Source organism: Orycteropus afer, unplaced genomic scaffold, assembly GCF_000298275.1.
Source record: "Orycteropus afer afer isolate SDZICR_OR568_19922 unplaced genomic scaffold, OryAfe1.0 scaffold00496, whole genome shotgun sequence".
Taxonomy (NCBI): Eukaryota; Metazoa; Chordata; class Mammalia; order Tubulidentata; family Orycteropodidae; genus Orycteropus; species Orycteropus afer.
This window is the reverse complement of record NW_006922083.1, coordinates 1628269-1644855: the sequence shown is the minus strand read 5'-3', so window position 1 is coordinate 1644855 and position 16587 is coordinate 1628269. Positions and strand designations below refer to the sequence as shown.

The 16587-nt window shown below is 38.8% G+C and overlaps 1 protein-coding gene across 1 annotated transcript in view; it reads left to right on the top strand.

The window, feature by feature from the left end:
- EFNA5 (ephrin A5) overlaps positions 1–15023 on the top strand; it is a 354402-nt gene extending 339379 nt beyond the window's left edge. Inside the window, exons 3-5 of the mRNA XM_007955277.2 lie at positions 8600–8665; positions 9064–9144; positions 14902–15023. Of these exons, the coding sequence (XP_007953468.1) occupies positions 8600–8665; positions 9064–9144; positions 14902–15023 (269 nt within the window). The remainder of the gene's footprint in view (positions 1–8599; positions 8666–9063; positions 9145–14901) is intronic.
- The last annotated feature ends 1564 nt before the right edge of the window (positions 15024–16587 follow it).

The window sequence follows — 16587 nt, the reverse complement described above, 5'->3', positions numbered from 1 at the left end:
TGCCAATGAATCATTTCTGACTCATAGCGACCCCATGCACAGCAGAACAAAACACTGCCCGATCCCGCGCCAGCTCCACAATCCCTGCTATACTTGAGCCCATCAAGTATAGATCCCTGCTATACTTGAGTCTCAGGGTAGAGGAGACCAAGATTCACGTGGTCCATTAGTCCTTTGGACTAATTGTTTCTTTGCATCTTTGATTTTCTTCACTCTTATTTGCTTCAGACAGAAAGAGACCAATAGTTGGACTTGAGATGACCACTTGCAACCTTTTAAAACTCCAGTTGTTACTCACCAAAGTAGAATGTAGATTATTTTTGTGGAGTATGTTATGGCATCTAACCCAGATGTTCCCCAAGACTGTGACCCTAAGTCTCCAGGACCAGTGATTCATTCCCTCTGAGTGTTTGGTTATGGCTAAGAAGTTTTCATAACAGGGTTGTTATTGGCTGATTTTTGGTAGTTGGTCACCAGACTTTCTTTGTAGTCTGCCTTAGTCTGGAAGCTCCGCTGAAACCTGTTCAGCATCATAGCAACACTTAAGCCTCCACTTGTGATGGCTGCACGCGAGGTGCGTTGGCCAGGAATGGAACTCAGGTCTCTAGCATAGAAGGCAAGAATTCCACCAGTGAAACACCATTACCTCCTACCTATCTGAACCAAACCCAAACCCAAACCCAAACCAGTTGCTTTCAGGTCATTTCCAAGTCATGTGTTGGAATAGAACTATCCTCCATAGAATTATCAATGGCTGATTTTTCCAGAAGTAGATCCAAGAAGAATTTTTCCCCCGAAGAGCCTCCAGGTTGCTCAGACTGCCAACCTATTAGTTAACAGCCAAGTACATTAACCATTTGCACCACCTGGTCAAAACTAAATCAAACCCACTGCCCCGGGAATTGATTCTGACTTACAACAACCCCATAAGAACAGAGTAGAACTGCCCCACAAGTTTTCCAAGGCTGTAAATCTTTATGGAAGCAGACTGCCACATCTTATTCCTGCGGAGCAGCTCACGGGTTCTAACTGCTGATCTTTAGGTTAGGAGCTGAAGTGCTTACCCACTGTGCCACAGGGACTGAATTCACCAAAATCACCATAAACAAGGAAGAAATATCTATTTGCATGGAACAGCCACTTAAAATAGTATGGCCTCAGGCAAACCCTGATCTCAGAAAATAGTTACACTAGTTTACAATTTAGTATTTTCCAGGTGTTATAAAATGTTCAGTGAGGTTCTTTATATATATTAATATATATAAAGTTTCTTGTATATGTATATGTGTCTGTGAGTCTATATGTGTGTGTATATATATATATATATATATATATATATATATATATAAATACCTTAATAAATATAAAAGTATATAAGACAAATCATACCCCTCAGTAAGCTGAACAAGTTTCTTATCACTGAGCTTCAAAAGAGAAGTTTGCACACACTTCAAATAAATGTGTGTAAAATCATGATACTTTTCTATTTGTTTATTCCTAGAAATCAGTGGAAAGAAACTTGTCCTCAGCCATTTACTTGAGGTTGCTAAGAAAAAGTAATTGATCTACTGAGGCTTGGCTGCTGGAATTTAAATAACACTTAAGTTACCATTTGCAGTGAGAACTTTGCCTAAGGGAGTGGTGAGATTGGGGGAGGAGGTATTGGGGGGATTGGGTGGTACCTCCCATTTTCTCTTTTTGCCTGAAGCTGCACAGCTGGAATTCATTTTACGTCCCTTGCCCTGAACTTTACTCTAATTATTTGTTCCCTATTGAAACCAAGTTTTAGCTTGTGTGGAGTACTTTATTCTCTCCTGTTATATTATGGGAAACACACCCCCCACCCTTTTTTTTTTTTACCCCTTTAGTTTTATTTTTAAAGAAACATACCCCCAGAGCCACAGCAAAGTATCCAATATTTGCACAGGATTTTTGCACCTTTTTCCAGTAATCTCCTGTCCAATTTTTACATTTGGTGCTTTGACCTTAACTTTCCCAGTGATTTAAGTCTCGAGACACTGTGGGCCGTGAAAGATGGAATGTGTTGGCAAATTTAGCCAGCTGCTATGGTTGCTCTTAAAATGCAAACTTGATAAACTGGGGGCCCTGGGCAAGTAATCAACTCAGATGACTTTTAAATCTGAAATGGTAGAATGGTGAGATAGATTTGTTGTTGTTGTTAGGTGCTCAGCGACCCTGTATACAACAGAAAGAAAAACTGCTTGGTCCTGGGCCATCCTCACAATGATTGCTGTGCTTGAGCCTTTTGTCGCAGCCATTGCGTCAGTCCATCTCATTGAGGATATAGTCCATCATAATTTAGTTGATGATTTTGCTTTTAATATGAAAATTAACTGCTTGGGGTGCTTTTAAGGGGCTGATAGCCAGTTGCAAACTGTAGCCTGGGTATTCTTTTCTAACAAGAGGCCTAACTTTTGTTTTAAGAATTTTTCTGATGGTCTGGTAACCATTTCCCAAGAAGCCCATATGGCTTTGGTTAATCTCTATCCTATTCCCACCACTTCTGCTCTCCACCCTCCATCCATATACACAAAATGGATTTTATTGATTCATTAAATTCTAGGAGACATTTCAGTAGTACCATTTATTTAAATTAGCTTTACTTTTTCAGCATTTATTGTGAGAGAAATATTAATGCTTAATTCTGCCTTCACCTGCCTAATTTACATATATTTGTGTTGTATGTTAAACCACATGAAAAACCTACAGGGGAAAAACTGGTCTCTGCTAACAACTAATAGCCTATCTTTTCTTTTGACTTGCACAAATTGAGAAATATTGCCTGTGGCAAACATAATGGAAAACTGCATTTTTAATGCTCCCACACATACTCATTTCTTTAAAAGGAAGAAAGTGGCAGACTATTCTTAAAAATAAAATCTCCTAAAGTACCCAAATTGACATGGGACACAGAAAAGGAGAAGGATTATGGCTTTTAGAATTAAGATTTGAGGTTAGATTAAGATAGGCAGAAATGTTAAGGTTGGCTAATCAGTGGGCTTGAAAATGTGAAAGAAATAGAAAGGTTTGAAATGCAAGTCTTAGCCCCCTCTTGCTAAATGTTTGGTTGTTTTCTTCATGAAGAAAAATGTTACCTTGATGACTGGGGAGTTTATGAATTGCTTGAAATTTCATGTATATACTTATTTTTATGGTCTGTATAAAAGATAATAGGTAGAAGTTTTTTGATGCGAAGATAAATTTTAACATATGTTAAAAAAATTTATTTCAGATGTTTTTAAAAGTTCACCTTTACATTCTGTTCTTTCATATTTGAGGAAGGGCATTCTCTCTTAAGATTTAAGTTTGTATTTTATATCAAAAGACTTTTGGGTTCACCCAGCAATTTGGAGTAAAAGTGTAACACACTAATTGCAAAGGAACAGTACAGGTTGGCTACATTAGCAGAAACAAACTTGAAGTTGCAAGAGAAGGAAAATGAAAAACAGTTTTTAAATGCTGGCTTAAGAACACATAGATACGCCTTGTAGTATTTCTTCAACAGCAGTTTATAATTATCTCTTTTCAACTTTTCAAGATGTATTTTAAGTGGGCTTGTAAAGGTAGCATGAAATGTAAACTGGTAAAGGCTGCAGTTGTTTAGACAGGGCAGCAGAATAAGCTGCTGGGAGCAAAGGCATAGTTGTCCATGAGCAGAGGAGTCTTAGTGCCTTAGTCCTTCGATCTGAAGTCTGCCATAGAAAGCCTTTGATTTAACAGATTTGTTTGCACACAGCATTGTATCAGTTAGCTCTTGAATAATAAATTAGTCCAAATTTGGTGGCTAAAACAATGACATTTATGATGTCACTGTTTCTGTGGATCAGGAATCCAGGTGAAGCATAGCTGGGCCCAGGATTCTGGGTCCCTCAATAGTGTGGCAGAATCTTAAGGTTTAACTGAGCAGGATTCCGTTACAGGTTGTTGGACTAAAGCATCAATTTTTTGCAGACTCTTGACTGGAAGCTTCCCCTTGTCCTTTGCCTTGGTAGTCTCTCCATTAAGCATCTCACAATATCATAGCTTGCTTCAAAAGCAAGCAAGAGAGAGCATGCTGGCAAGAAGGAAGCCATAGTCTTTCATAACCTAATCATGGATGTGCTATCCTATCACTCCTGCTAGTTCTGTTCATTAGAAGCAAGTCACTAGGTCCAGCCTACTCTCAAGGGAAGGAGATTGGATTATACAAGGGCATGCATACAAGGAGCTGGGGGACCATTGGAAGCTAGGCCACAAGCTACCTACTACAAGCATGATGCCAGCATTGGCTACCTGTATCTGGCTGATAGACCTATAGTCAATTGTGGCATGAATATTACATATACTTGTAATGATAAATGCAGCTTTTAGAAGTACTGATGTGGGGTATTGCATATGGTCTCCTTTGAGTACCAGGTTGGTTGATGAATGCTGAGATCTGTTAGCCTAAACCTCAGAGATCAGGGGAACACGTTTATAGGAATGACTGAAGTTAGGGCCCCTCGTAGCCTCATTAGCATAGTACTCTAAACATGAGAACTAGAGGGCCCCAGTTTGTATTTCATTATATGTTGCAAGATTTTGACTGGTACTTTGCAGATCGTTAGAGGGAAGTGACCCTATGGATTGATTTATAGAGTTGCTATTAAGATAATGGAATGTGAGGCTTTGTTTCTTTGAATGGTCTCCATATCCCTACTCCTGGCTTTCTTATTCCAAAGTTCATTTTCAGCAGTAAACTGAGTAAAAGGATGTGAGTTTGAATTATGTGACTGAGGTTTAAAGCATAAGTTGGGTTTCTCATTTTAATTTGTCAGCTTCTATTAGGAAGTCCATGAATCTTCACTTGTTAGTTGCCTTTGTTATTGTTGTTGTCAGTAGCCTTTGTTGTTAGCGCCAACTAATGGCAACCTCATGTATAATAGAACAAAACATCCAGGCTTGTACCATCTTCATGATTGTTGGTGTGCTCAAGTCCAATGTTGTGGCTGTCCTCTACCTACTGCAGGTTAATACACCATTTTGGTTGCTAAAGCTCCAATTTGGAAATTTATGGATGAAGTTCTTTAATTCCTTGGATAAAATTGCTATTGGTTAGTTTAGGGAGGACCTGTGAAAACTCTGATACAATTTCTTCTGATAAACATGTATAGAACACCCTCAGACTCCCAAGCAAAGATAATCTCTCAGTGCCCAAAAGATTTGTGCCGGTTTCATGCAAACCTAAATTATCACACCAGTCATTCCAGGTGCTCTGAGCATGTTCATGTTTGTGTCACCAGCTGGAATAAGCACAATACAAGGGCAGGAAGAGTCAGTCTTATACATCTTTGTATCCACAGAATCTACTAAAGAATATGGCACATGGTAGGTACTTTAAAAGTGTTTGAATGGATGGATGAAACTGCAGTAATATATAAAGCATGTTGGTAATGATTGACTATCACTTTTTTTAATGTAACTATTACTTTTCTAGGGAAAGCAGTGTAAGAAATTACAGAAAATTTTTCTTTAAGATGAAGATAATGTTCCTCATTATAAAGTGAGGTGTCTCTGGAATAACAGGGATTAATAATACCTGCCTGCTGGGAAAGCCAGGCACATTTTAAGTTTTTCCTCCCTCACTTCCATTTTTTAACTCTGCCATTGTTTGTTCATGATTGTTCTCGAGAGGATATTCTTTGTAAATTTACTTGGACTAATACTACATTTTTCAATTATTCTGTTATTTGGGTTTTTTAATGCTCAACTTTCTGGTTTTTATTTTTGTACTTGTGGCCGGTAAAGTACTTTGTATTATATCTTTCTTTAAGTATTGCCAATAATTAATAATCTACATTTAAAAGTGGTATAAATTCATCTTATACTTGTCAGCAAAGGGGTATGGATAAAGAAACCTTAAATATAGCATGAAGTAAAGCCATATTCTCACTTCGTTTAGCCTTGTACAAAAAATTTGGGTTTGGTGATCTATGGAAAAAAAACAAAAACAACACTCACCACCATCGAGTCAGTTCCAACTCATAGTGACCCCCTTTGGGTTTCCAAGGCTGTAAATCTTTACAGAAGTAAATTGCCTCCCGGAGGAGCAGCTGGTGGGTTGATCTGCCGACCTTCAGATTAGCAGCCCATTGTCTTTACCCATTGTATTACGAGAGCTGCTTTTGATTTATGGAAAAGGTTAAACTTTTTGGTTTTATTTTTGTTTTTTTCAACCTGATAAATAAGGAACCCAAGTTAAATTCACGTGGCAAGGCATATCCTCTCAGGTTGGCTGGAAGTGGTTAGGAATTTACTCCATGATCTCAAACTTGAGGTTGTGGAATCACCCCATTTGCTGTAATCCTGTGTTGTGAAATCATATAAGTACATTCTTTGTTCATAAATTTTTCTGAGGATTAGAGTATAACAAACAGTTACACAGTATCACAATGTACCAATCATGTTATCATTGTTATAGCTTTTCTGGTGATAGAGAAGAGATGAGGAAGTAATGGAGAATGTTGATGAGGAAGGGAGGTTTTATATTACATTTTATATAAATATAAATCTATATTTTTAATTCACAGAGGAAGAATACAGCTCATCCAGGAGCTGAGGCTAATTGACCTTTCTTGGTTACCAGTGGGAGAATTCACTATTTCCTGAGCAGCTTATCATTTGTTGCTAACTAGTTATTCCATTGTTCCCTATAATGATTTTTATGTCCTGGATTTACAGGATTTCTCTTACCCAGAAATCTGAAAGACCTGTGCTAAATACAAGACACTCTTTAGTAAAACAATTAAACATTTGATCCTGCCTTGAGCCTGTTACATCTTGCAATATCATCTGTAAAATCAGCTATTACATGTGGCAAATCAAGTTCATGAGGCTTGAAGTAGGTTCATTCTCAGCTCAGAAATCCATAGAACGGAAGTGTAAATATCCATGTGTCACTTTTTCACACTACCTCCCATGAATATGACATAGCTGTTTCAAGAATCCATGGTTTTGCTAATGAATTGGAGTCACCTATGTGTACTATATGTGTGACATGCACATTTGCAGTTGGGGTCCACAGGAAGGACACCATTTCCTGGATCAAACCACAGAGTGCAAATATTGTGCCCTAAATAACACACTAGTTACTGTAAATGTCAGTAGAGGGAGTTTTTCTGACTTTGATTTAATGAAAGCCTACAGCAGAGCCAGCTGTTAGCACTTCTTAGCTGCTTGTCAGAGCAACGGGGGGTGGGAGGGGGTGCAGGGCCAAAAACTTCTTTTCTGTATACCTTCATCTTGAAATTAAACAAATTTTCAAAATTTTCAACAGGTGTTCAATAGGAAACCTGAGGGTCCTTTACTATTTGGTGTCTTTTAGGTGGTGAATTTAAATGTTCTCTTTCAGGATAGTTACATGGATCTGGATATCCTGGTCAAAAAGATAAGGAGATTCATGTAAAAGTAGTTTAGAGTTTGTGTCCTGATCCTCACACCAACAAAACAAGCAATTTAATTTTCTGAGCTCTCCACGAGGAATAGTAAAGGATAAAAGTAAAAGCGTGAGACGGCACACCAAATGCCTGGGTCCTGTCTTCTCTGCCACTGATGGTATTACAAAACTAATTGTGAGCCATGTGTGTTTTGATTGATGTCATCTGCTTTTTCTGAACAAAGAAACCACTTGAAGCAAACACAGAGAGAGGAAAGTATGCAGCACTCATTTCTATAATTTTTGTCATTTCTAGAATGCATTAGTGGTTGTGAAGGGTCTTACAGCCCTTGGGAATCCCTTTGACATTACCCTATGTGTACTGAGGGGAGATAATCTTTCAAATGTAGGGAAAGTTTGCAGTCTTATTATCTTGAAGAGGAGAAGAAAGTTTCTTCCTCAAATGATTTATAACTTGAAACATGTTGTCATGTTTTGGTAAAAACCACTTTATTAATTCCATCCTTCTTTGTGGCAAATTTTTTTTAAAAAAAGAAAAAGACCATTGCAACATAGCCCTTTCTCAATAGCATATTGTACTTATAATAGCATGATGGAAGTTGCCGGGCTCGGTTTAGTCATATAGAATGTGGAGCCAAGTTCTGAGTAAAACCTCTAATTGAATTACCTGCAAAGTACTGACAGACAAGCTTTCAGGACAGACAAAGCTCTGCTTTCCCCAACAGAAATAGGTCATGTTCAAGTCTGTCTTGTTACTGGTTTTTGCCAGCACTTTCACCTTGAGCCTCTGGTGGGCCTCTTTTACAGCAGAGCAGGAGTAACTCTGTGAAAGTGGGACTCAAGCATTAACTTTTTGATTTCAAGAAAATTGATAACAGCAAGTTAAATGGAAGAGCCTTTGGAATAAAAATTCAGAAAATTTTTGCATAAGTTACCATCATTCTCATATGTCTATTTCTTCATTGTGTTGAAAAGAGAAGATAGGACTAGGAAAGCAGCCCTTTGTATACAAGTTCGTATCAATCTGAAAAGTTTATTTTAACTCTGGTAAGAATTAAGAGTATGTTCCAATGGTTCAGGGAAAAATTTATTATAAACCATTTGTATTTGAAAATGAAGCAGAATTTCTTCTTATTCTCTCTTCTCTCTCTGTCTTATCCACAGCATCTGCAATTCCAGATAATGGAAGAAGATCCTGTCTAAAGCTCAAAGTCTTTGTGAGACCAACAAGTAAGTTCATTAGAATGAGGGTGGCTTCACTGCGCATGCTCTATCGTGTGGTCTGGTTCACAGCGGTGAAACTTTTTTTTTTTTTACTGTTAAATCCTGTGTGGTATCTGTTTTGTATATCAACATCCATGTTTTAGTTTTCATCATATTTTTTCTCATCATTCCTCATGATGCTTTTATTTAAGTACACAGCAGTTGCTAACTTGTTGTTTCTTAGACTGTTGTACGTGCATAGCAGATGGGAATAATATTGGCATTTGGATACGTGCCATTGATTGTAAAACAATCTCTACATATATAAAAGGAAAAAAAATAGAGAGAAAGAAAAAAAGAAAGAAATGGGAGTTTAAGGGTGTCTTCACTAACATATTTGGCTGTTATCTCTATTTTTGTTATAGATAGCTGTATGAAAACTATAGGTGTTCATGATCGTGTTTTCGATGTTAACGACAAAGTAGAAAATTCATTAGAACCAGCAGGTTAGTATGCTTAGAGAATCTCTTTTAACAAATGCATCTATCTCTCTGGTGCTTCCGTACTTTTTTTCCTTTCTCCCTCTCTGCATGTTTGCATGGTGTAGTTGCTCTGCTTTGGCTCATTGCTAGCAATGCTAATATTACTTATATTCTACCTCATTCTCCAGTATCTTTGTGTAATGCATGTTAGATAAAATGACTTTCCTTTTTTGGACATGGGTGTGATATAATGCATTATCCTAATATAGAAGCCCCATCAGAATGCTAAAATCTCACTACCTTTTACCATATCCTCAGAGCATGTTGGTAAATCACTGGGAATATTAAAGGGTCTATTTTCATATAAGATAGAAAAAAAACACCTATTGTAAATGTTTCTAAAGTTTTCTTTTATGTTATGGCCATATCTATAGAATGAAGTAATAAAACTCTTGCATATTGAACATTAATGAGCAAAATAGCAACTAACTCAACAGATTGACTTTTCTCTAGAAATTCACATGCATCCTGAACTGAGCTAAAGAACTTCATTTTATTTCAAATACTCATTGTGCTATTGTTGTCAATAGCAAATGATATGGAGAAGTACAGTCGTGTTGCTCCCTTTCTCCACAAATGTGTAACCTACTGCTTCCACAAATGCACCAGTAGTCTGTTGAGCCAAGTATGGCCCTTTATTACTGGAGCAACATAAGTATCAAGAATAAATAAATTTTTGTATCACTGACTTTCATACACCTGAACTTTTCCATCACCTTGAAAATAAATAAAATCCACAAAGACACGCCACCTTGAAAATAAATAAAATCCACAAAGACACGCCCAGAAACGTTTACTCTATAACATTCTGTGGATAATGAAAGCCTAGAAACTATCCATTTGGTTACAGATTCAATCTGGCTGTAAAATGCAACTAGATTGATTGAGGGTCTGGTAGCCCTCTGCCCATTGTTCCTTGAGGTGTGTGGCTTGACACCCTATGTGCTCACCTTCCTGTGGTTTCCTTTCCTCACCACACCTGTTGGAGACCCCCACTCTGGTTTCCTTACTCATCTCCCATGACTATCTTAGAGTTTAAGGGAAATAAAATTATCTCCTCTTCACAGAAAGATTAATGCCCCCTTATGTAAATAGACTTTTTTTTTTTTTTTTGGTCTGTTTGCAGTAGGATGTCTCTTTCTTTTGGTCCTAGAAATTAAAGAGTTTTGAGGTCTGCTTTATTCTCGAAGCATTGTTACAGGGACAACACAGTCAAGGAGCCTTAGGGAAACTTACCCTGAGTAAATGTGGTGCCTTAGGACATATAATAGCTTTCACATTGTAACTGACAGGAAGAGTTAGTTTTGGATTTTTTGTTTTATTTTTTCTCCCCCGAGCATTCTTGTTTCTCTAAGGCAGATATCTCATCCAGAGCCCAAATGAGAGGTATGTACAATAAGCTCCAAGAGGTCTTACTGGCTCTCCTGGGTTCAGTTAGCCACTTTAGAGAATTGCAAGGAATGAATGCTGATTCAGAGACATTTTAATTGTGTTCTAGAAATCTGGAAACATTACTGTAGCTTTCCAGGGTACCAAAGTCCTCTGAAGCTGGAGGACATGGGCGGTCATGGAATCCATGAGTTAGATGGGATCTCATTTAAAGACCACAGGTTCTACATTCCTCATTTTATGACTGGGTAGATTTGCCTAAGGCCACAAAGCAAAGTAGAGACAGATCCACATTTAATATTAAGACCTCTCAACTCCCATCCCAATATTAGTATAAAAGTAGGATTATCCTACCATTATTACAGGTACAGATATTTTATAAAGAAGTCTTTACTCTCTGGCTTTTGTTAATAAGTCACAAATAAAAGGACTGGCAGAGTTTGGCTTGGTAAAAATAAAAGTTACCAGGATTTTCCAAGGCAGGTGGTGCAGAATGTAGGCAATGTCTTTCCAGTAATCATTTTTCCAGGTAAATTTCATTGCCTTTCTAGAAAATTAGAGAGTATTTAGAAACATAACAGATTGTATGTTTCTCTCTGGTAATAAAGAGGCATACTGAGGACTCTTCTGACATTAGGAAAATTATTTTTGCATTTCAACTAATGATAAAATACAAGCTCTTAAGATGCTTTTGTATGTAAGCGTATTTCACAGGCTTCTCTTCACTGAGCATGTAAAATGCATGATAGCCAAGACCTAACCACATATAACTGATGAATGTTTTAAAACATTCAATGGAATGCAGTGTGTGTGTGTGTGTGTGTGTGTGTACATACATGTGTTGGGACTAGGTGTGAGTGTACGTATTGGAACAGCTCCTTGAATCAGTCATGACTATATTCAAGGGCTTGCTGGTGAACATCTTCACTAAAAAAGGTAGCATGAGTTTCAGCTATAATCCTTAGCAGTATCAATACAATACACAATTTGAGTACTTCACCTTATTTCTTAGAAATTTAGTCATAATTGTAGCTCTTCACCATTGTGTTGAACAATTAAGTGAATGAATATTTACCTTTATCCGGCTCAGGGTGTAGTTCCAGACTTTATGGATCCAGCCAGCCTGAAAGGATTCCACTGCATGCTCTTGGCAATGTATACTAATTCACCTGTCTTTGGAATGTATTTTTTTGTTTGTTTGTTTGCTTGCACACTCTGCCTGCCAGTTTCCTATCATCAGGGATACAGGATGATCTCAGGGCAGATATATGCCACATAATATGCTCCAAAATATTGATGGTGTTCTCTCAGTTAACCATTGAATCCCATGTTGTGGAATCCTGTAGCCAGGAGGCAAGACTGGATTCAGCTTTGGAAGAGGAATATTTTATTCTTCCAAGCCTTGTTCTGTTAAAAGTGTTAGAAGTTCTGTCATGTTTAGGTGTTATTTCCATTGGGACAGATTTTTCTTTTGAATTCCTCCAATTCTGAAATTGCTCAGGTTTACCCAAAGTGACAGCAAATTTCTCATTTCGGTCTCAGGGGTCATGGACTCTCCCACTTTCAGGCCCTTTTTAATCAAAGGATGCTTTATAGGATCCCGAGTAAGACCAGAGTGTTGCATGAAGAAGTTAAGAACCATGAAGCTGCAATAGGATGGGTTTTCACTTTTAGGGGCAAGATAACACATAATTCATTGGTTGGTTAGAAAAGGGCTAATTCTAAACGTTGTCTATGACTAGAGGACTGAAAGGCCTATTTAGCCTCATGCTTCACTTATGTGAAGGAGCTCTGGTAGCACAGTGCCTACGGTATCTGACTGCTAACCTGAAGGTTGGTGGTTCAAACCCACCAGCCACTCCCTGGAAGCAAGACCAGGCAATCTACTTCCATAAAGGTTTACTGCCTCGGAAACTCAGTGGAGGTCGCTGTGAGTCGGAATTGACTTGATGGTAGTAGGTTTGGTTTTGCTTTTTGTGGTTCACTTAGATGAAAGATGAAAGCTTATCTCTCTAGGAGCTCCTGCAAGATGGATTCCCCATTAATCCTGTGCTGATTGGGCCTCAATCAATGAATGGTGAATGAGTCCTGGGAAGGACCAAGGACAGAGGGAGTCCCCTTCATGCTCACACCAAGTACACCAGATGTTACTTGGGTTCCTGTAGTGCACTTCTATACAAGGAGAAAGATCGGATAGTATGTTATGAAAAATAAAGGCAGGAAAAAAGCCAATAGCTGATGTAATTTCAGGTGTGTAAACATAAGTGGTATCTCCAAATAGAATCCTTCTGGGTTTCTGGTTCTTTCACAATTAAGCCTTAAGCACTCTGTTGTTCTGACTGACAATATACTGGTGCTAAGAAAATGATTTGGATTTTAATTTTAGGATTGTTAAGGGCGTTTACTTCTATCTCCTGTTAACTACAGATTTAATAGATTTGCAAGGCTGAAATGAAGCAGAGAAAGAGAGGGGTCTACAAGTATTTGACTGCAGTGCACAGGACTTTATATTTTCCTCTACATCCATTTATCTACCCATTCTTACTTCCTAATCCGTCCTAGTCTCCTAAACTGCAAGCTACTCCATGCAGTATTGCTAAAGTCCAAGAAAGGAGAGCAAATTGGACAGTGCAGTAGCTTCCAGATGAGGATAGACTAAGCACTCCAGAGCAGAAGACTCAAGGCTGACAAGACATAGTTCTTAGTTTCTTCTGGAAATACACATGATGAATAGAAACATTCCAAAAAGCTTATCTGATGCAGTGGCCAATCTTTGAGTTTGAATAGTAGCCATTTTAGAGCAAGTAACAGAAAATGTTACTAACTAGTGAAGGAAAAGTGTTCTTATTGTCATGTGTTACGTGGTGTGAACACATAGATGTTAAAAATAATTTATAATTAATTCATTAAGGTGCCCAAGGTGGGTCATTCAGGGATATTTAGAGGTTCTTCTTTAAGGTCTATATTACTGATAACAACCCTTTAAATTGTTCGCACTTGGTACATTTCTCTCGGATTGACCATTGAGGGAATCCGGGATGATAATTGCAGAGATCCTGCAGGAAGTTCCCTTGATGCTGAAATAAAATCTGCTGAGAGCTTCACTGTTGGCCCCCAAAACATGTAGTTCAAGATCATTTGGTCTAAAGGTACAAGTTAGGCCAGGTGGCGGGAAGAAGACAGCAACACTGGAGCATGCATGTCTCCCAGACAAGCCTCTGTCTACCTTTGGGTCCTAATTGCTGCAAAGTTCTTGTTAGTACGTTAAGCCTGTTAATCATGCAGATCAGGAAGGCTATCCAAAGTCAGACGCAGCCTCATAGAACACTTTATAGCTAAATAAAAGAAGCTTAACTCACTTAATCCATTTTATTTAGGGGGAAATTTGCATCCACATTGATAATTTATGTGCGAAGCTTCAGTCCGATAAAAAATGAAAATAGTCAAGTTCAAGTAATTTAATCCTGGAGATACAGAGTTTGTAAAGGAAATAGCACCATAATTGATTCCTAATTGTAGGCAAACCTGTGGGCATTAGTTTATTGAGGTTTACTGGATGTTCCGAAAAAACCAAACTCACTGCCATAGAGTTGGTTCCAACTCGCAGCGACCCCTCCTTGGGTTTCCGAGGCAGTTTCACTGTGGAAGTGGATTACCCAACCTTCCTTCTGAGGAATGGCTGGTGGGTTTGAACCGCCAGCCTTCTGGTTAGCAGTCAAATGCCTTAGGCACTATGCCATCAGAGCTCCCTTACTGGGCATTATGTATAGTTTATTTAAAATGCTATTGTTTTAACATTTAATTTTCCATATTTGAAATTTCATCTGGGCATCCAACAACCGGGCTTTCAACACTAATCCTATGAAACTGCTAAAAAGAGGAATTGGACAGCCCATTCTTGTTAACCACTAATATGCCAGCCTAACTGCTTCTCTCCTTTTTCCCCTACTGCCCTCCACCTCAACATACTACTTGCTTCCACTTGCGTCTAGGTTTATAAGGTATATTCAGATATCTGAAGTTTGTTCAAGGTGTGTCTGACTGCCAGGCAACCCGAGTAGCTCATATGCCAAAGGCTAGAGTGTGTGCACACTTTTTCCCTCTTAAATTTGTAAGCCAAGTATTAATACTGCAGAGAAAGTCCAATTTTCTCTGCCTCTCCTTTGTTTGCTGTAAATAATGAGTGATTATGCAGACATGAAAGTCAATGGTGGCACAAGGTTCATTACCCTACTTTGCAGAGGGTGGTGAGGTCTGTTAACAGCAGGCTGCTGCAAGAGAGTTATTAAGGATGTGAAATCTCATTGGAATGTGTGCTTTCTATTTGAACAGATGACACCGTACATGAGTCAGCCGAGCCATCCCGCGGCGAGAACGCGGCACAAACACCAAGGATACCCAGCCGCCTTTTGGCAATCCTACTGTTCTTCCTGGCGATGCTTTTGACATTATAGCACAGTCTCCTCCCATCACCTGTCACAGAGAACATCAGGGTCTTGGAACACCAGAGATCCACCTAACTACTCATCCTAAGAAGGGACTTGTTATTGGTTTTTGGCAGATGTCAGATTTTTGTTTTCTTTCTTTCAGCCTGAATTCTAAGCAACAACTTGGGGTGTGGGATAGAGGGGCTAAACTAATTGCTGCCTCACTCACCTCTCCCCACCCCCAGCCCTTGCCCATGACGTCTCTCACTCCTTCCAAATTAAATGGACTCCAGATGAAAATGCCAAATTGTCTAGTGACACCAGTGGTTCGCCAGCTCCTGTGCTTTCTCCTCTAAGAGCTCACCTCCGTTAGCATACTGTGTCAGCGGTATATGGACAAGGAAGAATAGCGGCAGATGCAGCCAGTGATGGCTAGGCCCAGGAGGGTTTTACTCTCCTATACAATATTTATGCCTTCTCATTCAGAACTGTAAGATGATCGTGCAGGGCATCATGTCACCATGTCAGGTCCAGAGGGGAGGTATTAAGAATAGATATAATATTACACCGTTTCCTCTAGGAGTGTATAAATGAACAGGCTTCTAAAAGGTTGAGACACTGGTTTTTTAATATGACTGTCTTAAAGCATTCTTGACAGCAAAACTTGTGCTCTGCAAAAGAAGCCCTTTTTTTTTTTTCCTTCCAGGAGGCAGATCAGGTGCAGGAATACTTGCAAGAATGCAAGTATAAAAACCCAGACAACTACATGTTTGGTGGGGGTGTGTATGTGTGAGTGCCTCTAATATTTTTGGTGACTGGGTAGTACACACCAGACTTTTTTTTTTCTTTGAATACAGATCACCATGGTGCTACAACTATTTTATTTTTAGAAACTTAAAGAGGCATTTTTATGAATAAAGTGACCTTCCCCAAGGCTGACAAGCCAGGGTAGATGAGTGCATAGTGGCATTACTTTGGATAATCCTCTGGGGGATGGTCTGTACCCAGGCAAGGATAGCAGTGACCAGAGGAGATGCAGTTTGGCTTTGCTGGAGCGCCAGTGTGCTGTGGCCTTTCCCCAACTCCCACCTCAGAACCCTAATTTTGCTCCACACTCCACCACTGCAGGGGCCCCCATACAGACCCTTGTCACCAAGAGAGTCAGTCAGCACTACTTGGGAGGGCTAAAGGTACATTTGGAATAAAAATTCCAAAGTTTGAAATAAAAGGAAAATTTCAAGTGTTGATTTTATATTCTTTCCCTTTCTGACACAGCCTAAAGCGTAGGGGGAACATGTGTTTATCTGTGGGAGATAAACAAGATGGAGTCCCAAAGACTTTAACAAAATATTTTTTTAAAAATCCACTAGAATAGAAAATACATTATTTAGATATACTTTATGCTGAGAGTGGTATATATGCTTGTCCTATTTAAACTTGTGAGAAAAAGTGGTATCCCTTGATACGTTTAGAAATCTTGTTTCATTGTGGGGGGGGGGGCAGAAGGAGCATCAGAGCAGGATGACCCTGTTTAAGAAATCTTAGCATGGCCAACAGTTGATTACCACGTAATGCAAGTCTTGGGGTTTCT